At 43.6% G+C, this 24,867-nt stretch overlaps 1 protein-coding gene across 1 annotated transcript; it reads left to right on the top strand.

Annotated features, from left to right (window-relative positions):
* The first annotated feature begins 241 nt into the window (after window positions 1-241).
* On the top strand, window positions 242-24,459 carry LOC142466723 (uncharacterized). The gene is made up of 3 exons (XM_075572052.1): window positions 242-328; window positions 3,042-3,215; window positions 20,717-24,459. The coding sequence occupies exon 3, from the start codon at window positions 20,823-20,825 to the stop codon at window positions 23,175-23,177; it is 2,355 nt and encodes a 784-aa protein (XP_075428167.1). The 5' UTR covers window positions 242-328; window positions 3,042-3,215; window positions 20,717-20,822; the 3' UTR covers window positions 23,178-24,459.
* Window positions 24,460-24,867: the final 408 nt, after the last annotated feature.

The following is a 24,867-nucleotide window of genomic DNA, read 5'->3' as shown; positions in this document are numbered from 1 at the left end:
TTACCAACCCCTGGTTTCTGTCACACTGCCTAGCAGCAGCATTTTTTCTATATTAAGGAGAAGCATGATTATACACATCTGCATGCAGAAGAAACTATCTTTCCCTAGCACAGTGCCTGGGAAATGTTACTGTCTTGTTTCTAACCTACACTGTATGTGACACGTGATCCGTTTTGAACTCTAAAAACTACAACTCCCATGATCCCCTTAGTGTGAGCATGCGCAGTAGGACACAGAGCTGTGACCTGGATGTAGTCAGTGTCTCCACTTCCGGGAAAGAAAAGAGGAAGAAATAAAGTGGTGCAGGAAGCACACAGGAGCCTTTTCTGTAAGTAACTTACTTTGTATTCAAAGTATCAGAGCAGGTATATGCAAAAACGAGGCCTTTCTGGACACACACATACTCTCCTCAGACCATTATTATTATAGTATGTTCTTGTATAGCGCTGCTAGATTTACGTAGCGCTTTACAGAGACATTTTGTAGGTTTTTTGGTGTTGCGGCACAAGGAAATAAAGTGACTTGCCCAAGGTCCCAAGGAGCAGACACCGGGAATTGAACCAGGTTCCCCTGCTTCAAACTCAGCGCCAGAGTCAGTGTCTTTACTCACTGAGCCCCTCCTCCCACCTTACTGCAATAAATGAACTATTTACATACACAAAGCGCTTAGCCTAAAAAATACCTGTTGGGCAAACGTACCTAGTGTACTCATAAAGCTATACCTAAACGGAGAAGGATGTGACTGACCCCAAATACAGAGATCCCACATCTATACACATATTTTATATTGTAAGCACCAGGGCTACCCAGTATGGCCTTTTCAAGAAAAACTCTGAAACGGTTAAATAGGTTGTTTAACCAGGCTCTATAAAAGCTTGTGTACAACTATAGAGCTCCATAAACCCTGATGAAGTGACGCAGTATGTCACGAAAGGCATAGAGTAGAGCTATCGCTGTCCGTGTGCGAAGGCACCAGGAGTTCGGCACCCTTTATTTGCCTCCCAGGGACTGATCTGCAGGGGGTTATTTTGCCTTATCCACTTTGCCTCCTCTGTTTACCAAACACTAGATTCACTAAAGTGCAATAGCCTCAATTGCACTTTAGCAGTCACTCAAGTAAATGGCAATGAGCATGTGATGACAGAAGCTCTTTGCACCTCTCCCCTCTCTACTGTCTTCCCCTCACAGCCTTGTTCAGCACCATTGCTGCCCGTATGTAGCCTTAGGCTAAGGCCCCAGTGCACGCGCCTGCATGCCCGCCTTGCATCCTGGCGGCGTGTGCACAGCGCTTCTCTGCAATCTGCGGTCTGTAGGTACCTTTTTCCGGGTCGGTGGGCGTGGTCATGTCTATGATGGGAGGGGGTTGATCAGAAGGATATGCATCTGAAACAGCCGGTTTGCAACATGTTTCTAACATTACAAGCTTAATAAATCACGGAAAAACATTGGAGTGGGAAGCCTGGTAAAGGTGGTTTGGTACTTGTCAACATGTGTAAGGCAGTTCTGTAAATATAATCGGAATACAGTTCTTTTTGTAAAAATAATCGGACAGTTCTATGTATTTTAGTTTAATACAATAGAAAGTGTATAGCTTGCAACAATTAAACCAGAACTCTGCACAGAATTTTTTAACAAGTACTGTATATGCATTTTTTAAGATCCCTGCTTAGACTAACTTGTGGAAGTAAGATCTCCCCTCTTCATTGGCTCCTTGGTGCACCATGTGACACGTCGCCGCACGGGAACACAAGTCTGTTGTATCCCCTGCAGGCTGATGTGTCACGACGATAGCATAGATGCTAGCCGGATGAAGTTTTTGCGGTCAATAAGAATATACGGGAACACTGTTAATAATATGCAATGCTTGCCAGAAGCTAAAATGACGGAGTATTAGGGTTAGGTGACTCGTTGACGATATGACTTTTATTGCTGCATGTAAAATTATGAAGGGAAGGGAGGTGGAGCCTTAATTATGTCAATGGATGATGAGTAGGCAGTTCCACATGTGTTTAAGTTGAACAATTAGAACAGGAAGCACTGTGGGTAATTATGGGTGCTATTTAAAGATTCATTGATGTTCAGTTCATTAAGCCACTTTTTGCACTTGACAAAGACCTTAGGGTCGAAACGTTGTGTATGCTTTAATAAATCTCTTTATTTTGGAAATCCGTGTGTCCCATCCTCATTCCTTTTTGTATGCCTTGGATTGGGTGCAGCTGATCGTACATTGATGGGAGCACCGGAAATTGTATCACTCTTTTTCATATTGTGGTGTGCAGCATTTACTCTTTGTTATATCACAGTATGCAGTGAGCCAGGAAGCGAGGAGTCACCAGGGACAGCTAGGGAGGCGGTAAGGAGCTGGTGAGAGGCGCGTCCGCACGCGCCGCTGGCTGCAGTGGGGACCTAGACATAGGCTACAGCCCCAGTGGTCACTGCTGCATGCATGTCTGATTGCCTGGCGGCACATGCAAGGGTAAAATTCGCTATCTTTGGTCCATATGGAGAAATGGGATGTGCGGGGGGTGTGACCATGATAGGGGGGAGTTTCAAGCCCAAACTGACATTGTTACCTCATTAGACTGTGGCACAAGGCTTTTTCTATATTCCTATTTCCAAATCAGTCGAGAACATGTTATACGCTCAAGCTGCTAATGGAACACACATTCCTGCCACAACTCCTTGTTACATCAACCCCACTTTCTGTTTAGTTCCATCGGAAGAAAACTCACCTTTGTGTCACTTGTGTCATCTTTTCAGGGACTTTTTAATTACAACAGTGTTTTTATTTTTATTTTATTTTTTTTATTTTAAGTTGTTACTGGTGTGGCCTGTGGCTCCTATTCCAATCAAAATGTGGATGCATACAAGTGAGCCATCGTGTATACTGTATATTGCTCTCCATTAACTTCTGTTCTCCTCAAAAACTGAAGAGAAGAAAGAAAAGACAAGTCACATTATTAACAACTTGTATCTTTTTTCAGCTCTTCCTTTATAAAATAGACATTACTTTGAGACCTCACTAACTGTCCCAATTTTAGGTTTGTAAATTGTGCGAGAAACGAGGAAGAACAGAAGCTTGTGGCGTTCCAGTACCACAGGGAAATCTACTACAGAACCAGCACACAGAGCTTCTGGTCTTGTATGGAGATGAATATGGGAAAGAGCTTGGTATCAAGGGGGTGCGCTGTGGCAAAGTAACGCGCCAACACAAGGTAATCAGGAATATGTGTGTTTTGTGGTTTTTACAGTACATCTCTATTGTCTTATTTCTGATGTTAAATTGCAATACAGTAGTGATAGATCTTCATACACCATTACGGGTGAACTAGAACTTAATATCACTAAACCTGACTTGAGTCAAAGGGCCGGATACATCAAGCTGCAATAACCAAAAATGCCATATTACCGCCATAAAAAGTGCCTTATTATTGTTCAATGAATCAGCATTGCAGCGCCAAAAATAAAGCACTTTTTATTGGACCCGATATTTATCGGAACGGGATGAACGGCAGAAATACCGCAAATATTGTATCACCTACTTCAGGCTGGCGTTAGCTCTGTCTTTCCTATATATATATATACTAGCTGAGAGACCCGGCATTGCCCGGGATGTAAATGCGTAATAGCGGAGGGGTGGGGGGAAAGGGGAGCGGAGAGGGGGGGGAAAGGGGAGCGGAGGGGGGGGGGGAAAGGGGAGCGGAGGGGGGGGGGAAAGGGGAGCGGAGGGGGGGGGAAAGGGGAGCGGAGGAGGGGGAAGAGGGAGGGAGGGGGGGAAAGGGGAGCGGAGGGGGGGGAAGGGGAGCGGAGGGGGGGTAGGGGGAGCGGAGGGGGGGGGGAAAGTGGAGTGGGTGGGAAGGGGGAGTGGGGTGGGAAAAGGGGAGGGGGGGAGAAAGGGGGGAAAGGGGAGGGAGGGGAAAGGGGGGGAAAGGGGAGGGGGGGAAAGGGGAGGGGGGGAAAGGGGAGGGGGGGAAAGGGGAGTGGGTGGGGAAAGGGGAGTGTGGGGGGAAAGGGGAGTGGGGTGGGGTGGGGGGCAAAGGGGAGTGGGGTGGGGTGGGGGGGAAAGGGGAGTGGGGGGGAAAGGGGAGTGGGGAGGAAAGGGGAGTGGGGAGGAAAGGGGAGTGGGGGGGGAAGGGGAGTTGGGGGGAGGAAAGGGGAGTGGGGGGGGAAAGGAGGGAAGTGGGGGGGGGGGAAAGGAGGGGAGTGGGGGGGGGAAGGGGAAAAGGGAAAGGGTGGGTGGAGAGCAGGGGGCATATGTATTGTCATAATTTATGTATCTGCATGCCCTCTCCCCCCCCTGTCCGGGCGTCCGTTCCCCTGCTGTCTCGGCGGCTGGCCGCTCCCCCTTCTTGGTTCTCCGATGGCTCGGGGTTCGCTCTTCGCTCCCCCGTTCCCCATGACTCGGGCTCGCTCCCCCATTCCCCGTGACTTGCTCCCCCGTTCCCCGTGACGTGCTCCCCTCCCCCCCGTGCGATCGCTTGGTCCCCCGATGTGTCGGACTGAGGCGCGTGCAGGCGGCGGCAGGAAGCACGTGCATGTGTGGGCCTGTGTGGGCCTGGGGCCTGGCCTATGGTGCGAGGCTGAAATAGGTGAGTTACTGGGGCCATCAGTTGAGGTGGGATTTGTGTGTGTGTGTGTGTGTGTGTGTGTGTGTGTGTGTGTGTGTGTGTGTGTGTGTGTGTGTGTGTGTGTGTGTGTGTGTGTGTGTGTGTGTGTGTGTGTGGTTGGACCTTTGGCCCGTCACTCCGCCTCAGGCCAATGAGAGGTGTGCAGGGGCGGGCGGGCCAAGGGACCAATGAGATTGCCGCTAGGGACAGGGAACACACCAGGGAAACATACATACAATGCTTTCAGAAATATATAGTAAGATATATATATATATATATATATATATACAGTGTTCGACAAACCTATACATTTGCTCGCCCCGGGCGAGTGGATTTAACGCCCGGGCGAGTAAATATTGGCCCAAGCAGCACACGTTTGGTATTAGGTGGCGAGTAGATTTTTTTGTGTGGCGAGTAGATTTTTGGGTGATTTGTCAACCACTGTATATATATATATATATATATATATATACTAGTATACTAGTATATACTATATATATATACTACTATAATAGTATATATATATACTATTTTATAATCTATTCCATGTTGGTTTAGCTCATCTTGCCTAATATATATATATATATATATATATATATATATATATATATATATATTAGGCAAGATGAGCTAAACCAACATGGAATAGATTATAAAATAGTTATTAAAATAAATTACAGTACATATTAACCCCTTAGTATTCCACGGGTCAACTAGTCATCGGTTTCCATGACTAGCTGACCACAAAGGGGATAATATAAACACTACATTACACCGCCTACCCCCCTTTGCCACCTTAGTGGCTAGTAAAGCATGGTTTGTTCTTAGTTTGTCCCGAAGGCATAAACAAAATACTACGGCTCAGATTCATCAAATTCTGTTAAAGTGGAGTTAATATTGCACACAGGGAAATAATAAAATAACGGGTGGCATTACCGCAATTTTAAGGTGGTACAGCTCAACCCCGTATAGCTCGATCCTCTATAACGTGGATCCGCATATAATGCGGTTTTATTACAAACTTTACACACACGCATACACCCCCCCCCTGTATTTTATTTACAGACATGTGACCTGCAAGTCCCAGAGTCCTGTGCAAAATTGTGACATCATAATGATTCAACTAATCAATGCATAGCTGTGGTAACCACAACACTCCCCCTCAGACAGAAAGCTGCAGCAAGTTATATTCTGTTTTCTGATCTATATAAAGCACTCATTCACATGAGCTAGCCACTGCTCACTGCCGTCCAGACCACCCGCCCACCCGGAGATTTCAGGGACAAACCTGTAGCCCGGAGAAGGGGATGCCAAACCCAAAGTCTCAGGGTGAAACCCGGAGAGGTGGCAACCCTGGCTGGGGCTGCCGGCACCTCACTCCTGCCTCCTCCCTTGTTCCATTCGAGTGCTCGGCAACCATTTAAAAAAAAATTAGCGCGACCCCGGTTATAACGCGGTCTGATCGTGTGGCCCTGAGGACCGCGTTATAATGGGGTTCAGCTATATATATATATCAAGATTGTGGTAATAATTTACTGGGTATGATATTTGGGCCAATCTCACGATATGGGAATTAAGGGGACCATTAATAATATGTTACATACCACATTGGCTTAATATTTCTATCATAGGCTTCTGTAAAGTCTATTATTACAGAAACCTATGATCAAAATAACATAACCCGTTTCATGCCCGTGGTTACCCAGGTATATCACAGGCACCAAAGGGGTTAATACTTTATTTAAAAAAACATTACCTAACCCTGTTGACTCTGTTAGTGAATATAACTTATGAGGTACTGCTCGCCAAAATGATAATTAAACCAAAATATACATAATGTAAATACAGCCGGTGCAAAGGGGATGGTAATGACAAACACAAATATATCAGGAGACAAAGATCCCCATTGACTGCTCAACAAGGCTGAAGGTGGTATTATGGGTTCAAATACCCACTACATAAATTAATAGGTGAGCTGTAAGGGGTACAAATAAGTAACCGCTCCCAGCACTGTGAGAGGACAGTTACCAATAAAAGCCAATTGGCCAAAATAACAAATACTTTAATGATAAACCAAAAAACGGCAGATGATTAGTGACGCAAACTCTATTCAAATGTAAAAACAATTAAAACACGCAGTAAGGGTGGCACCAGATAAAGTGAATGCTAAGGGTAAATCCACAATAACTAAGTATAAATTCCCTTAACTGGGTAACTCGATCGCAAAGTGATGAGACAGAGCATATATCTGTGTCAGGACATACTAATCATAGCCTCCTATCTCAGGATGGGATGCAAGTGCGTAATAAGCTCAATTAGCAAGTGCTGTAAACTAGGGAAACATATTAGGAATCAAGATAGCTATAGATAGAAACCTCGCTCAGAAACCCCTTGTTGGTTGGTGCGTGCTGCCTAGGGAGTGAATCATAAACAGATGACGAGTGTATCTAGAGAGGTACACAGAAAGAGTCCCTTTGTAGGCGCACCGCAGACCATTATAGAATAAATGTGGTCAAGGGAAAAAAATGTGTTTTAACAAAATAATAAATATTTTTAATCAAATTGGTGATTGTGTAATAAAAATAGCAAATATTAAAAAGATGGTATTTACTATGTTAAAAGACACTAATTGTGTCACAAACGTAGGTCCAGAGGAACTACTCTGGGCCCATCAGCAGATGTAGCCTGTGTTAATTTACTGTAATATCTTAGATGTTAAGCATATATCAAATGTATATCAGTGTATATCCTAAAGTGGATGTTAATCACTCAACTGTGACACCTAGTGGTGCTGGGATGTTTCACATCCTATGCCTACAGCGTCATTTATATATGCCTCTATATTCTAATGTTACCACTAGCAGTATGTGGTCCCACGAGTATGTGCACGGTTAGGATCCGCCGTGCATGTATGTGCAACAGTGTGTGGAGGGTCCTTAGCTGCTGAGTCTGCCTGGCTTGGTAAGTATCGCTCTAGTACAGATACAAAAATGCACCAACAGTATGTAGCTACCTTATTTTGGTCATGTGTATAGTGTCTCAGCAATGATGGGGTTAATACCCACTATACCTATGGAGGTATTGCTCCGTGTATTCCTGCTGGGCACATAGACACACTGTAGTTTAGAGCTAGAATCAAGCTTGTTACTTAGTTCTAAGGTGTCTAAATTCACTTCGGTGTGTATAGCTACAGTACACTTAGTATCAAACTTTGATGGTCTATTGCAAGAGCAATTGTTGTTATACCAGTTTGGGTGCCGTATTTGCCGTGTCGCCCCTCGCGCCCCTGAATTCTTGTCCCGTAGACCCCGTGTACATATACTTAAATCTCAGGGAATATGTAGTTTGCGTTATTGAAACCGGCACAATTCTAGATGAGCCAGCAGTGTCTGTAACTAATTCAAAAAGGTATTGCTATGTTTAGTTAGCAGACCTGGTGGTTTGTTATCCATGCAGTCATAGTTATATTATTATGACAATCAGTGAGGCTCCGCATTTATATGCACCCGAGTTGTTTCTTTGAGATCAATGGTTTATGCAGAGACCCATAGTAGCGGGAGGCAGTCCCACAGTGTGCTGGCTTTCCAGGTGATATTGTTACTTTTTTGGGGATCGGAGGTACATAAAGGCTAGAAAAGGGCAGACTTTCCGTTTGTGGTTTGGGAAAGTGTATATATGTTTGTGGCACAGCCCTGCTAAACACAGAGCTAACACCTCTTTAAATGGGTGTATCAAGTCAGAGGTCCATATAAGAGACTAGAGGCTGGTATTACAACGTTTGTAATAAAACAGTGAAAACATAGAGCTATGTTCTAATCTGCTGTAGAAATATTTTAATCAATAATATCGGCAGAGACCCGACATGCTGCATGTTTCGTCGCTTACTTGCGACTTCTTCCGGGGTGGGAGTAACTGCGTCTCCAGTTCCTGTTTTATATCCGGTGGTTGGCATGGTGACCATAGGACGCGTGTGTTGCCGAGTTAGAGCTGGTGGTGCATAGGTACTACACCCAAATGCTATACTTAGAAAACTCTGACCAAAGTTATGATGTGGATAGTGCTTGTAGTCTACAGAAATATTGATTAAGGAAAGAACCTATCTGTGATAACAGTACCTAATTATTCAAAGGAAAGAAGTGAAAGCAAAGCCTTCATTAATACCAGATGGACATTGTGTGTTAAGTAAGTATATCCATCTGGATTCACGTTGCAGAAGTTTCTTGTCCCAGTCACCTCTGCGGATACTTGGGAGTATATGATCTATCCCTTGGAATGTCAAAGTGTTGGTATTCCCTGCATGATGTTCTCTAACATGGCGGGAGATAGGGGTGTCTAGAGAGTTTCTAATGGAGCCAATATGCTCCAACACTCGTTTCCTTAATTCCCCTTTTGTTTTTCCAACATATTTTTTACCACATATGCATGTGGCGAGATAGATTATTCCTGAACTTTTGCAATTTATGAATTGTTTTATTTTGTAGGATTTAGTGTCTCCCATGTTCGTGAAATTTTTGCTCTCCTTCATGTAACTGCACGCCTTACAATGATGGCATTTGTATGAGCCTTTATCAATAAGCCATGTTTTGCTTTTCTTGTTTGCGACATTGAAATGGCTGTGTACAAGATGATCCTTAATATTAGCTGCCCGTCTCCACACCACTGATGGATGATCTTTTAAAACCAATTTGAGATCGTCATCATTAGTCAAGATGTGCCAATGTTTGCTTAGTATTTTATTCAAGTCTCTCCACTGATTGTGAAAGGTGGCGATACAGCGTATTTCATTGGTTTTTACTTTTTCATCTTGTATTTTTGGTTTTAAAAGGTCAATTCGTGGAGTATTCAGTGCTCTGTGATACGCCGTTTTTATTTGGCGTTTGGAGTACCCCCTTGCAATGAAGTTGTTTTTCATTTCAATGCTTTGTTCCTTGAAGGTCTCAGTATCCGAACAATTTCTCCTTATGCGCAGATACTGGCCTGTGGGGATACCCCTGATGAGGGTTTGACCTTTTAAAACCAAAAATACAAGATGAAAAAGTAAAAACCAATGAAATACGCTGTATCGCCACCTTTCGCAAACAAGAAAAGCAAAACATGGCTTACTGTTAAAGGCTCATACAAATGCCATCATTGTAAGGCGTGCAGTTACATGAAGGAGAGCAAAAATTTCACGAACATGGGAGACACTAAATCCTACAAAATAAAACAATTCATAAATTGCAAAAGTTCAGGAATAATCTATCTCGCCACATGCATATGTGGTAAAAAATATGTTGGAAAAACAAAAAGGGAATTAAGGAAATGAGTGTTGGAGCATATTGGCTCCATTAGAAACTCTCTAGACACCCCTATCTCCCGCCATGTTAGAGAACATCATGCAGGGAATACCAACACTTTGACATTCCAAGGGATAGATCATATACTCCCAAGTATCCGCAGAGGTGACTGGGACAAGAAACTTCTGCAACGTGAATCCAGATGGATATACTTACTTAACACACAATGTCCATCTGGTATTAATGAAGGCTTTGCTTTCACTTCTTTCCTTTGAATAATTAGGTACTGTTATCACAGATAGGTTCTTTCCTTAATCAATATTTCTGTAGACTACAAGCACTATGCACATCATAATTTTGGTCAGAGTTTTCTAAGTATAGCATTTGGGTGTAGTACCTATGCACCACCAGCTCTAACTCGGCAACACACGCGTCCTATGGTCACCATGCCAACCACCGGATATAAAACAGGAACTGGAGACGCAGTTACTCCCACCCCGGAAGAAGTCGCAAGTAAGCGACGAAACATGCAGCATGTCGGGTCTCTGCCGATATTATTGATTAAAATATTTCTACAGCAGATTAGAACATAGCTCTATGTTTTCACTGTTTTATTACAAACGTTGTAATACCAGCCTCTAGTCTCTTATATGGACCTCTGACTTGATACACCCATTTAAAGAGGTGTTAGCTCTGTGTTTAGCAGGGCTGTGCCACAAACATATATACACTTTCCCAAACCACAAACGGAAAGTCTGCCCTTTTCTAGCCTTTATGTACCTCCGATCCCCAAAAAAGTAACAATATCACCTGGAAAGCCAGCACACTGTGGGACTGCCTCCCGCTACTATGGGTCTCTGCATAAACCATTGATCTCAAAGAAACAACTCGGGTGCATATAAATGCGGAGCCTCACTGATTGTCATAATAATATAACTATGACTGCATGGATAACAAACCACCAGGTCTGCTAACTAAACATAGCAATACCTTTTTGAATTAGTTACAGACACTGCTGGCTCATCTAGAATTGTGCCGGTTTCAATAACGCAAACTGCATATTCCCTGAGATTTAAGTATATGTACACGGGGTCTACGGGACAAGAATTCAGGGGCGCGAGGGGCGACACGGCAAATACGGCAGCCAAACTGGTATAACAACAATTGCTCTTGCAATAGACCATCAAAGTTTGATACTAAGTGTAGCTATACACACCGAAGTGAATATAGACACCTTAGAACTAAGTAACAAGCTTGATTCTAGTTCTAAACTACAGTGTGTTTATGTGCCGAGCAGGAATACACGGAGCAATACCTCCATAGGTATAGTGGGTATTAACCCCATCATTGCTGAGACACTATACACATGACCAAAATAAGGTAGCTACATACTGTTGGTGCATTTTTGTATCTGTACTAGAGCGATACTTACCAAGCCAGGCAGACTCAGCAGCTAAGGACCCTCCACACACTGTTGATACATGCACGGCGGAGCCTAACCGTGCACATACTCGTGGGACCACATACTGCTAGTGGTAACATTAGAATATAGAGGCATATATAAATGACGCTGTAGGCATAGGGTGTGAAACATCCCAGCACCACTAGGTGTCACAGTTGAGTGATTAACATCCACTTTAGGATATACACTGATATACATTTGATATATGCTTAACATCTAAGATATTACAGTAAATTAACACAGGCTACATCTGCTGATGGGCCCAGAGTAGTTCCTCTGGACCTACGTTTGTGACACAATTAGTGTCTTTTAACATAGTAAATACCATCTTTTTAATATTTGCTATTTTTATTACACAATCACCAATTTGATTAAAAATATTTATTATTTTGTTAAAACACATTTTTTTCCCCTGACCACATTTATTCTATAATGGTCTGCGGTGCGCCTAAAAAGGGACTCTTTCTGTGTACCTCTCTAGATACACTCTTCATCCCCATATTAGGAATCAACCCTTGTTAAATAAGTCCCACAATCGATAGCGCTAAGGTTTGCAGACAGCATCAAGCACAGTGCAAGCACAATTCAGAGCCAAACAGCTCCCCACCGCATCAGAGCGATCTCACCCATTACTCCTCCTCCATGACATCAACGCGATGACGTCAATGCGCCGTACGTTTCGCGCACAAGTGGCTGGCGCTTTCTCAAGGTGGGAGGTGACAAATGGAGTAGCGCTGCCCTCTTATATACCAGCACATTATGCGATCCTTAAAGGTACCCATATCATACATGGATATGGTGATAAACAGCTAGGTATGACACAAATATAAAATAAATAAATAAATAGACATGGGGATTTAAAAAACTGTGTCTTGAGTCACTGGGTAGCCCTAAATTTTTAACTTACTCGTTCAAGGTTTAGTGTTAATACTTTAAGCCTGAAATCAATCCATAGCTAATGGGGTGAATGCAATCAAAGATCCAATCAATAGTAATATCTGGGTAAGTATTGTATTGTATGTCTTTATTTATATAGCGCCATTAATGTACATAGCGCTTCACAGTAGTAATACATGTGGTAATCAAATAAATAACAGATAATATAAATAACAGATCATGGGAATAAGTGCTTTAGACATAAAAGTAACATTAAGGAAGATGAGTCCCTGCCCCGAGGAGCTAACAGTCTAATTGGTAGGTAGGTAGAACGTACAGAGACAGTAAGAGGGAGTTCTGGTAAGTGCGTCTGAAGGGGGCCAAGCTTTATGTATCGTGTTCAGAATATCCACAGTGCTATTCATATGCTTCTTTAAGCAAGTGTGTCTTAAGGTGGGTCTTAAAGGTGGATAGAGAGGGTGCTAGTCGGGTACTGAGGGGAAGGGCATTCCAGAGGTGTGGGGCAGTCAGTGAAAAAGGTTTAAGGCGGGAGAGGGCTTTAGATACAAAGGGGGTAGAAAGAAGACATCCTTGAGAAGAACGCAAGAGTCGGGATGGTGCATAGCGAGAAAAACCACTTGTGCTCCCACCTACGCCAATTAATATATAGGCAGGTGGGAGGAAACTGTGGTCTTCAACGATGCCCTGGAACCTTATACTGTTTTCATTGACCTGTGGGTAAGGTTCATTGATAATATCTTGATGGGCAAACAAACAGAAATAACCCTCTTAAAAGCGCTGACCTACAGTGATGTCTAAATACTAGTGCAATAATTAAGTGCAATAATAAATCTAAATAATTAAGTGCAATAATGATATCAATGTGATGATAAGTGAATAAGCAGCTACAGGAACAATAAACTACAGATTATTCCAAATCTGGTAACAAACATTTAAACACACAAAATATAAAGTTCCTAGCGCTAATAAGTCCAAGATACCGTGATCTTAAAGGCAGTCTCTGATCTTTTAGACGGATGATGGGCTTGATAAGGATGTTTCAGATGGGAAGGTGTCTTATTTTTGTGGATTTTCACAGCATCTGGAATAACAGATAATAGACACACCTGATTGCGTAGCGTGTTTCTACATTCAATCCCTATCTCTAGCTATGAAGAATCCTACTCACATAATGGACGTCTGCATATTCAGGGGAGAGAATCTGTGCTTTATCCACTTCTCATCAGCTCCTCTCACGGACCCCACGTGGGATGGTTTGCTGGGATACACCTCAATCGGCAGCGGCGTCGGTGGTGGTGACGATGCAGGCACCCCCACGAATATGGAATTAGGAGTAGACACAAATATAGTGTAATCCGAACACAAACTTTAATAAACGTTAAAAACAATAAAAACCACACTCACATGCTCAATGAGTATGTAGAGACATACACGAATGCCGTCCGCAACTTGAAATCTCCTCGTGGTGCGACAGAGAGGATCACTGCACACAGACCCGCTGTCGACTGCGCGTGTGACGTCAGTGATGCAGGGAACTCTCTTCGCGTGTGGAGTTACGGGTGCTGGCACGGCTCACAAGGCTAGGCTCCTCCTCCCTACGTGTTTCATGGTCACTTCATCAGGGGTTGTAGGAGCCTAGTCATTGCTTCCTTTAAATAGCAGAACTCAAGTTGAGGGAACCTCCTACTGGGGGCGGGGCATGCGATTGGGTATGACATGGAGGATCAGCATTGATATTACACACGTGAACGGGGTTAACCCCATGACATAATGCACATATTACAATATTGCCCATACTGCTGCATAGAGGATAATGTTGAAAAGAAGAGTAATGTTATTAAAACAATTAAAAATACATAGTGATTACAATATCTTCATTGTGATTCATATATAAGGTGATAAAAAACTGACAGTAAAAAACTGACAATAAAAAACTGACAATAAAAAAGACAACAGACTTGGAGGAATCAATATGATGAAGAACAATAAAATAAAATAAAATAAAACTGGCTCATAGTGATAACATAGAATGGAAGACATAACAACATGTTAGTTGTCCTTCAAAAAAGCTGCAAGGTCAAACTCAATATTGAGTCCCAGAGGGGACAGGGTTTTAAGTGTATAGATCCAATAACTTTCCCGTTTGGAAACCATATTGAGCCTGTCACCCCCCTCCCCCCCCCCCCCCCCGCGAGCTCTTTTTCGGATTGTCAATTCCTACACATGTTAGGCCTTCTGGGTTTTGGCCGTGGTGCAGTCTGAAATGGTTTGAGACACTGTGCGTCTCGAGGCCCCTCTTTATATTGTAAACGTGTTCTGCAAACCGTCTTTTGAGGGGTCTCCCTGTGCGGCCCACATATTGCAGGCCGCACGGGCATTCCAGCAAATAGACGCAGAAATCTGTCTTGCAATTGATAAAGGTTTTTATATCAAAACTTTTCCCTGTCACATTGGATTTAAATTTTTTGGTTTTTCTGCTATGTTTGCATCCTATACAGTTGGTGCATGTGTAATAGCCTTTGAGATCATTCAGCCATGTGACATGGCGATCTCTCAGACCATCTTAGGAGATAAGGAGGTTTTTAAATTTCTTGCCCTTCTGTAAACAATTTTCGTTTTTTTGGGAAGAATGCTCTTTAATATCGGGTCTCTTTGGAGAATGCTCCAGTGTTTATTCAGCGTCTTGGATATAATTGGACTTCCATCAACTTCCTTGACCTTTCCTTATATGTTGCGAATGGCACCATCCATACCAAAACTTTCCACAAGGAAGTAGATGCTAACACGTATCTACTAGCATCAAGTCACCATCACCCCAATTGGTTGCGTAACATTCCCAAAGGTCAGGCACTTAGAATAAAGAGGAATTGCTCAGAAAATTCTGTGTATCAATAGCAAGTTAGAGATTTGAAAACTAGGTTTTTAGAGCGAGAATATAAAAAGAAGGAAGTAGATATGGCTATTTCAGAGGTCAATAAGATTGAAAGAGCATCTTTACTTTGGGGAAAAAAACAGACAGCCGAAATTAAGCAGGCCCAGTTCCCATTCTTTATCACCCAGTATAGTGGTATAGCTCCAATTATATCCAAGACGCTGAATAAACACTGGAGCATTCTCCAAAGAGACCCGATATTAAAGAGCATTCTTCCCAAAAAAACGAAAATTGTTTACAGAAGGGCAAGAAATTTAAAAACCTCCTTATCTCCTAGTTGTCCGATAGATGGTCTGAGAGATCGCCATGTCACATGGCTGAATGATCTCAAAGGCTATTACACATGCACCAACTGTATAGGATGCAAACATAGCAGAAAAACCAAAAAATTTAAATCCAATGTGACAGGGAAAAGTTTTGATATAAAAACCTTTATCAATTGCAAGACAGATTTCTGCGTCTATTTGCTGGAATGCCAGTGCGGCCTGCAATATGTGGGCCGCACAGAGACCCCTCAAAAGACGGTTCGCAGAACACGTTTACAATATAAAGAGGGGCCTCGAGACGCACAGTGTCTCAAACCATTTCAGACTGCACCACGGCCAAAACCCAGAAGGCTTAACATGTGTAGGAATTGACAATCCGAAAAAGAGCTGGCGGGGGGGGGGGGGGGGGATAGGCTCAATATGGTTTCCAAACGGGAAAGTTATTGGATCTATACACTTAAAACCCTGTCCCCTCTGGGACTCAATATTGAGTTTGACCTTGCAGCTTTTTTGAAGGACAACTAACATGTTGTTATGTCTTCCATACTATGTTATCACTATGAGCCAGTTTTATTTTATTTTATTTTATTGTTCTTCATCATATTGATTCCTCCAAGTCTGTTGTCTTTTTTATTGTCAGTTTTTTATTGTCAGTTTTTTACTGTCAGTTTTTTATCACCTTATATATGAATCACAATGAAGATATTGTAATCACTATGTATTTTTAATTGTTTTAATAACATTACTCTTCTTTTCAACATTATCCTCTATGCAGCAGTATTGGCAATATTGTAATATGTGCATTATGTCATGGGGTTAACCCCGTTCACGTGTGTAATATCAATGCTGATCCTCCATGTCATACCCAATCGCATGCCCCGCCCCCAGTAGGAGGTTCCCTCAACTTGAGTTCTGCTATTTAAAGGAAGCAATGACTAGGCTCCTACAACCCCTGATGAAGTGACCATGAAACACGTAGGGCGGAGGAGCCTAGCCTTGTGAGCCGTGCCAGCACCCGTAACTCCACACGCGAAGAGAGTTCCCTGCATCACTGACGTCACACGCGCAGTCGACAGCGGGTCTGTGTGCAGTGATCCTCTCTGTCGCACCACGAGGAGATTTCAAGTTGCGGACGGCATTCGTGTATGTCTCTACATACTCATTGAGCATGTGAGTGTGGTTTTTATTGTTTTTAACGTTTATTAAAGTTTGTGTTCGGATTACACTATATTTGTGTCTACTCCTAATTCCATATTCGTGGGGGTGCCTGCATCGTCACCACCACCGACGCCGCTGCCGATTGAGGTGTATCCCAGCAAACCATCCCACGTGGGGTCCGTGAGAGGAGCTGATGAGAAGTGGATAAAGCACAGATTCTCTCCCCTGAATATGCAGACGTCCATTATGTGAGTAGGATTCTTCATAGCTAGAGATAGGGATTGAATGTAGAAACATGCTACGCAATCAGGTGTGTCTATTATCTGTTATTCCAGATGCTGTGAAAATCCACAAAAATAAGACACCTTCCCATCTGAAACATCCTTATCAAGCCCATCATCCGTCTAAAAGATCAGAGACTGCCTTTAAGATCACGGTATCTTGGACTTATTAGCGTTAGGAACTTTATATTTTGTGTGTTTAGATAATATCTTGATGTTATGGACAGGAACCTTGGAGCTCCTGAATGAATTCATTGATGTGCTAATTACAAATCAACACAATCTGAAACTTGCCTCTATCTCAAGTTTATCAAGTATAGATTTTTTAGACATAACTGTTTTCAAAGACAGTGTAGGTAAACTTGAAACTACTATTTTCAGAAAGAGTACAACGACAAATAGTCTACTCAGAGCGGACAGCCAGCATCCGAAACACGTGATAAAGGCGATCCCTACAGGCCAATATCTTCGCCTACGGCATAACTGCTCAAACTCATCTGAATTTAAGGAACAGGCTAAGAAAATGACAGAGAGATTCCTTGAACGAGGTCATTCCAAAGGGAACCTAAGACGAACCAATAATAGGGCGGTAGGTACAGTAAGGACACAACTTTTAGCTAATGTAGTTTCTAGTGATCCGAGTAACGACTATAAACCCATACGATTTATTTAAACATTTAGTGATCAGTGGGGTTCGATCTTCTGAATTTTTAACAAGCATTGGCACATCCTACTTGAGGATGTTGACCTTAAAGGGGCTCTGTCAACCACACCTAAACTTAACAGCAGGAGAAGCCGCAACGTGAAGGATATTCTAGTAAGAAGCCATTTTCAGGCCAAACCACGTGGTACTTGGTTGGACCAGAAACCTAAAGGCTCTTATGCGTGTGGTCGGTGTAGGGCCTGTAGATATGTGCCTAAAAATACAGAATTTAGGGACTCCACACAGACATTGACATTCAAAATCAAAGATTTTATAAATTGTACCACTGAGGGAGTTGTTTACTTGATCATTTGTTCCTGTGGTAAATTATATGTGGGTAAGACTTTCAGACCTTTAAAAGTAAGAATTCTCGAGCATCTTGGATCCATAAGGAATGCCAAAGACACACCACTGGCACGACATGTGATCAGTGAACATCAAGGGAACAGTGACCAACTGGTTTTTATTGGCATTGAACACATACCCTGGGGTCAGTGAAAAGGAGACTGGAACAAGATCCTATTGCAGACTGAGTGTATATGGATTTACACACTACAAACACTTAGTCCCATGGGTCTGAATGAGGGCTATATATACACCTCTTTTATATGATTTAGATCTACATCTCTATATCTTGGTTATATGTAAGTCCCATATTTCATCCTAGGGCGCTCCAGGTATATAGTTTAAAACTAGATGTCCGTTTTGACCTAATGGGCGGACAGCTCAGGTTAGATCATTCCTACACTACTGACACTGACTGTTGTACACCTCATGACTATATCCACGTATACCCTTGATGGAGATGTTGAGAAAATCACAATTAATTATATAGGTGTATGTATGAGCCCTCATTGGATGTCATTCCCTTGTTTCCTGGCATTATTATGGGTGCAATTGATGTGTTCTATCTGACTTACCCAGATTTTACTATTGATTGGATCTTTGATTGCATTCACCCCATTAGCTATGGATTGATTTCAGGCTTAAAGTATTAACACTAAACCTTGAACGAGTACAGTAGCGACATATCTTATTGCACTAAATACCGGCGGCATGCCGGGATCTGCCCCAGCTGCCGCCAGTAATGCACGCGCGCCGCCGCGTTCCCCCACTAACCTCCCCTCCTCCATCGCGCGCAATTTACACACCCTTCCGGACCCCTGTACCCCTTCTGCTCTGCCACTCTGCTTCCCCGAACCCCCGCTTACCTTAATTTCATCTCCAGGGGTGTCGGGGAAGCCTGGGGAAGCCGGGGAAGACGGGGAAGCCGGGCGCGCATGTGACTGTGACGTCACAGTGCGCCGCCACGCGCCGCGGCTACCCGCTTCCCAGCCACATACAGCCAGCGGCTTTTGCTCGAATAAGAGCTGCCGCTGCTGTAAGTTAAAAATGTAGGGCTACCCAGTGACTCAGGACACAGTTTTTGAAATCCCCATTTCTATTTATTTATTTATTTTTTATTTGCTTCATACCTAGCTGTTTATCACCATATCCATGTGTGATAGGGGTACCTTTAAGGATCGCATAATGTGCTGGTATATAAGAGGGCAGCGCTACTCCATTTGTCACCTCCCACCTTGAGAAAGCGCCAGCTACTAGTGCGCGAAACGTACAGCGGCATGACGTCATCGCGTTGATGTCGTGGAGGAGGAGTAACGGGTGAGATCGCTCTGATGCGGTGGGGAGCTGTTTGGCTCTGAATTGTGCTTGCACTGTGCTTGATGCTGTCTGCAAACCTTTGCGCTATCGATTGCGGGACTTATTTAACAAGGGTTGATTCCTAATATGTTTCCCTAGTTTACAGCACTTGCTAATTGAGCTTATTACGCACTTGCACCCCACCCTGAGATAGGAGGCTATGATTAGTATGTCCTGACACAGATATATGCTCTGTCTCATCACTTGCGATTGAGTTACCCAGTTAAGGGAATTTATACGTAGTTATTGTGGATTTACCCTTAGCATTCCCTTTATCTGGTGTCACCCTTACTGCGTGTTTTAATTGTTTTTACGTTTGAATAGAGTATGCGTCACTAATCATGCGCCGTTTTTTGGTTTATCATTAAAGTATTTGTTATTTTGGCCAATTGGCTTTTATTGGTAACTGTCCTCTCACAGTGCTGGGAGCGGTTACTTATTTGTACCCCTTACAGCTCACCTACTAATTTATGTAGTGGGTATTTGAACCCATAATACCACCTTCAGCCTTGTTGTGCAGTCAATGGGGATCTTGTAGGAGAACTCTTTGTCTCCTGATATGTTTGTGTTTGACTCTGTTAGTGGCCAGTAAAGCATTGCCATTCTAGTCGCTAAGGTAACTAAAGGGTTAACCCCTCTCTCCACCACTCCTTCCACCAACAGGAAGCCTAACCACCCTCCCTAGGGCAACTACGTCATCACCCACATCCCCTAAATACATCAACAATATAAAAATATATTAATAACCCACCTCAGTGGCTAACTGCTAAGATAAAGAAGGGAGTTGGTAGATGTACCATGTTATGAATGGCCTTTTTTGGGTGCTGAGTTGCCACCTTAAAGGGAGGGAATCACCTTCCTTTTTTTGGAATCACATTCCATGATTTTGCATCGTTTTTGTGTTTGCATTGTCCCCACAACCATTGTATATGTATTTATGTTAAAATACAATAATTGTGCATTTGGTTCCTGATTTAACAATGGAGATATAGCAGAAAGTTGGGTCATCATGGAAATATTAGAGACCTGCTACATGGTGCGGTAACGGGAACACCCGGTGACTGATATGTGAGCTTTTAATGAGACACATAATCTATTCATTGTATAAACATTTTTTTAATTATACTTCACAACTGAAATTATCGACTTACTATCTATCAAAGGATTTGAAAATATTTCTGCCACTTTGTTTTTTTGCAGCTAGTGAGATTTCCTTTTAAATCGTTAAATATTATGATCCACTTTAAATGTATGACCCACTACAGCTACTCTCCCGGCCCTAATGCTGCACATGTTATGCTAAACCTTCATTCTTACAATGTACATCTACAGTTTCCTTTCATCCTTAACTTTCTGTGATATCCCAACTTACCTCTCCTGCATGGCCTTTTGTAAGACAGTTTGTGTAACAGTGACTTTTTTGTCTTGTCTAGTACAAAGACAAGCTCCAATAATCCACCCATCCCAACATTGCAAGGTTGCCTTTAGCAGACAGGATTACCTCCTCAACATCTGAAGTTCCAACACCCAAATGAGAATATGGAAAAGATGAGGACAGAACAATCTTGCAACATTTCAATAAATATGACAGCAAATGCATCTTTCAACCAGTCAAGGCAATTAATAAACAATGTAACTGCTTCTCATTCCAAAATATATATATTAGCTGCTGCCACAGGAAAAGATATTGGAGAAAGTGGGAAGAGTCTGACTTGGTTATCAGACCAGAACCTACAGAAGACGACACACACAGTGGAGAGACCGCAAGTTTGTGTGGAATGTGGGAAGGGATTTAGTAACTTATCCAGGCTGAACATACACATGAGGACACACAAAGTGGAGAGACCTCATGTATGTGGGGAATGTGGGAAGGGATTTAGTAACTTATCCCTCCTGATCAGACACATAAGGACACACACAGGGGAGAGACCGCATGTATGTGGGGAATGTGGGAAGGAATTTAGTCAGTTATCCCACCTGAACACACACATGTGGACACACACAGGGGAGAGACCGCATGTATGTGGGGAATGTGGGAAAGGATTTAGGGACATATTCAGTGTGAACACACACAAGAGGACACACACAGGGGAGAGACCACATGTATGTGGGGAATGTGGGAAGGGATTTAGTCAGTTATCGAGTCTGAACACACACAGGAGAACACACACAGGGGAGAGACCGCATGTATGTGGGGAATGTGGGAAGGGATTTAGTCAGTTATCCCACCTGAACACACACATGAGGACACACACAGGGGAGAGACCGCATGTATGTGGGGAATGTGGGAAAGGATTTAGGGACATATCCAGTCTGAACACACACAAGAGGACACACACAGGGGAGAGACCACATGTATGTGGGGAATGTGGGAAGGGATTTAGTCAGTTATCCATCCTGAACACACACAAGAGGACACACATAAGGGTGAGTCCGCATGTATGTGGGGAATGTGGAAAGGCATTTAGTGAATTATCCAGCCTGAAAACACACAAGACGACACACACAGGGGAGAGACCGCATGTATGTGGGGAATGTGGAAAGGGATTTAGTCAGTTATCCATCCTGAACACACACAAGAGGACACACACAGGGGAGAGACCGCATGTATGTGGGGAATGTGGAAAGGGATTTCGTGAATTATCCAGCCTGAAAACACACAAGAGGACACACACAGGGGAGAGACCGCATGTATGTGGTGAATGTGGGAAGGGATTTAGTCAGTTATCCATCCTGAAAACACACAAGAGGACACACACAGGGGAGAGACCGCATGTATGTGGGGAATGTGGGAAGGGATTTAGTCAGTTATCCATCCTGAACAGACACAAGAGGACACACACAGGGGAGAGACCGCATGTATGTGGGGAATGTGGAAAGGGATTTAGTGAATTATCCAGCCTGAAAAAACACAAGAGGACACACACAGGGGAGAGACCGTATGTATGTGAAGAATGTGGGAAGGGATTTAATGTGTCATCCAGCCTGGAAACACACATGAGGACACACACAGGGGAGAGACCGCATGTATGTGGGGAATGTGGGAAGGGATTTAGTGTGCCATCCAGCCTGGACAAACACAAGAGGACACACACAGGGGAGAGACCGCATGTATGTGGGGAATGTGGGAAGGGATTTAGTCAGTTATCGGGTCTGAACATACACAAGAGAACACACACAGGGGAGAGACCGCATGTATGTGGGGAATGTGGGAAGGGATTTAGTCAGTTATCGGGTCTGAACATACACAAGAGAATACACACAGGGGAGAGACCGCATGTATGTGGGGAATGTGGGAAGGGATTTAGTGTGTCATCCAGCCTGAAAACACACAAGAGGACACACACAGGAGAGAGACCGTATGTATGTGGAGAATGTGGGAAGGGATTTAATGTGTCATCCAGCCTGGAAGCACACATCAGGACACACACAGGGGAGAGACCGCATGTATGTGGGGAATGCGGGAAGGGATTTAGTGTGTCATCCAGCCTGGACATACACAAGAGGACACACACAGGGGAGAAACCGCATGTATGTGGGGAATGTGGGAAGGGATTTAGTGTGTCAGCCAACCTCAGGATACACAAGAGGGCACACACAGGGGAGAGACCCCATGTATGTGGGGAATGTGGGAAGGGATTTAGTCAGTTATCGAGTCTGAACGAACACAAGAGAACACACACAGGGGAGAGACCGCATGTATGTGGGGAATGTGGGAAGGGATTTAGTGTGTCAGCCAACCTCAGGAAACACAAGTTGGCACACACAGGGGAGAGACCCCATGTATGTGGGGAATGTGGGAAGGGATTTAGTCAGTTATCGAGTCTGAACACACACAAGAGGACACACAGGGGAGAGACCGCATGTATGCGGGGAATGTGGGAAGGGATTTAGTAATTTATTCAACTTGAACACACACAAGAGGACACACACAGGGGAGAGACCGCATGTATGTGGGGAATGTGGGAAGGGATTTAATGTGTCATCCAGCCTGGACAGATACAGGGGAGAGACTGCATGTATGTGGGGAATGTGGGAAGGAATTTAGTCAGTTATCCCACCTGAACACACACAAGAGGACACACACAGGGGAGAGACCACATGTATGTGGGGAATGTGGGAAGGGATTTAGTGTGTCATCTAGCCTGAACACACACACGAGGACACACATAAGGGAGAGACCGCATGTATGTGGGGAATGTGGAAAGGGATTTAGTGAATTATCCAGCCTGAAAACACACATGAGGACACACACAGGGGAGAGACCGCATGTATGTGGGGAATGCGGGAAGGGATTTAGTGTGTCATCCAGCCTGGACACACACACGAGGACACACACAGGGGAGAGACCGCATGTATGTGGGGATTGCGGGAAGGGATTTAGTGTGTCATCCAGCCTGGACACACACAAGAGGACATACACAGGGGAGAGACCGCATGTATGCGGGGAATATGGGAAGGGATTTAATGTGTCATCCAGCCTGGACACATACAGGGGAGAGACTCCATGTATGTGGGGAATGCAGGAAGGGATTTTGTGTGCCATCAAGCCTGAACACACACAGGAGGACACACACAGGGGAGAGACCGCATGTATGTGGGGAATGTGAGAAGGGATTTAGTGTGTCATCCAACCTGAGGAGACACACAGGGGAGAGACCTATCTCTAAAGCCAGGTATGTTTAGGGATAACCAGCAACTAAGACGCTCACATATAAGTGCACATGTGTATCTGTGTTACGCTAAATCACAATGAAAAGTGACTTTAGTTTATGTGGCATAAAACAAGCATTTTAAAAATTTTAAAAGTTGTAACGTTTAAATGCAGGTTATTTGTATCATTCTTTTATTGTAGTTTTATTTAAAGAAAAATGTTTTTCTTAATAATGTTTTATATTTTGATGCTGTTTGTTCTAATAAAATGTGCGTTTCACATTATGCTGAAGCTGTCTGTAGCCTCACTTAGCTGTGAATTGGAATAGTTTCACCGTGACCAATTTGCCGTGGGCATTAGGCTGCAGACAAACCCTCCACCACCAGCCGCTTCTAATGTAATTTTTATTATTGTTTTGTGTATGGGGTTAATTGAAGGAGCTTAGGGTAGAGGGTTTAGGGTAAGGCCTGGGGTAGGGTGTTTTAGTGTAAGAGGGGTGTGATGGCTTTCATAATAAAGGTGAGGGGACTGTGAGGGGGGGCACGGGACTGTGGGGGGGGCGGGGGAGGGCATGGGACTGGAAGCCCATCGCTCACCTTTGGGTTTTGTTTGGGGCTAGTTTCGTTTTTGTCGGGAAATTGAGCTTTGTGTTACCAGGCAGGTGTGGAACGCTGGCTGCCCCACTCCCATCCCTATGTGTTATAATTATAATAGCTTTACATACTGTATTTAGTGTTTTATGCTGTCGCAGCATGGCGACAGTGGGTTAAAAGTGCTAATGCTGAATATTATTTAGGTCCTTCTGACATATCTTAATTGGGAGAGTTTGGAAGAGGTATAGTATTCTAGGTAAGACGTTCATTTTAATAGCGGCGATCCTTCCAAACCAAGAGATGATGTATGGATTCCAGGTGGATAAGTCCTTTGCAA

Source organism: Ascaphus truei, chromosome 15 (genome assembly GCF_040206685.1).
Source record: "Ascaphus truei isolate aAscTru1 chromosome 15, aAscTru1.hap1, whole genome shotgun sequence".
NCBI classification, from domain to species: Eukaryota; Metazoa; Chordata; class Amphibia; order Anura; family Ascaphidae; genus Ascaphus; species Ascaphus truei.
The sequence above is the reverse complement of the archived record's forward strand: the minus strand, read 5'-3'. Positions and strand labels throughout refer to the sequence as shown.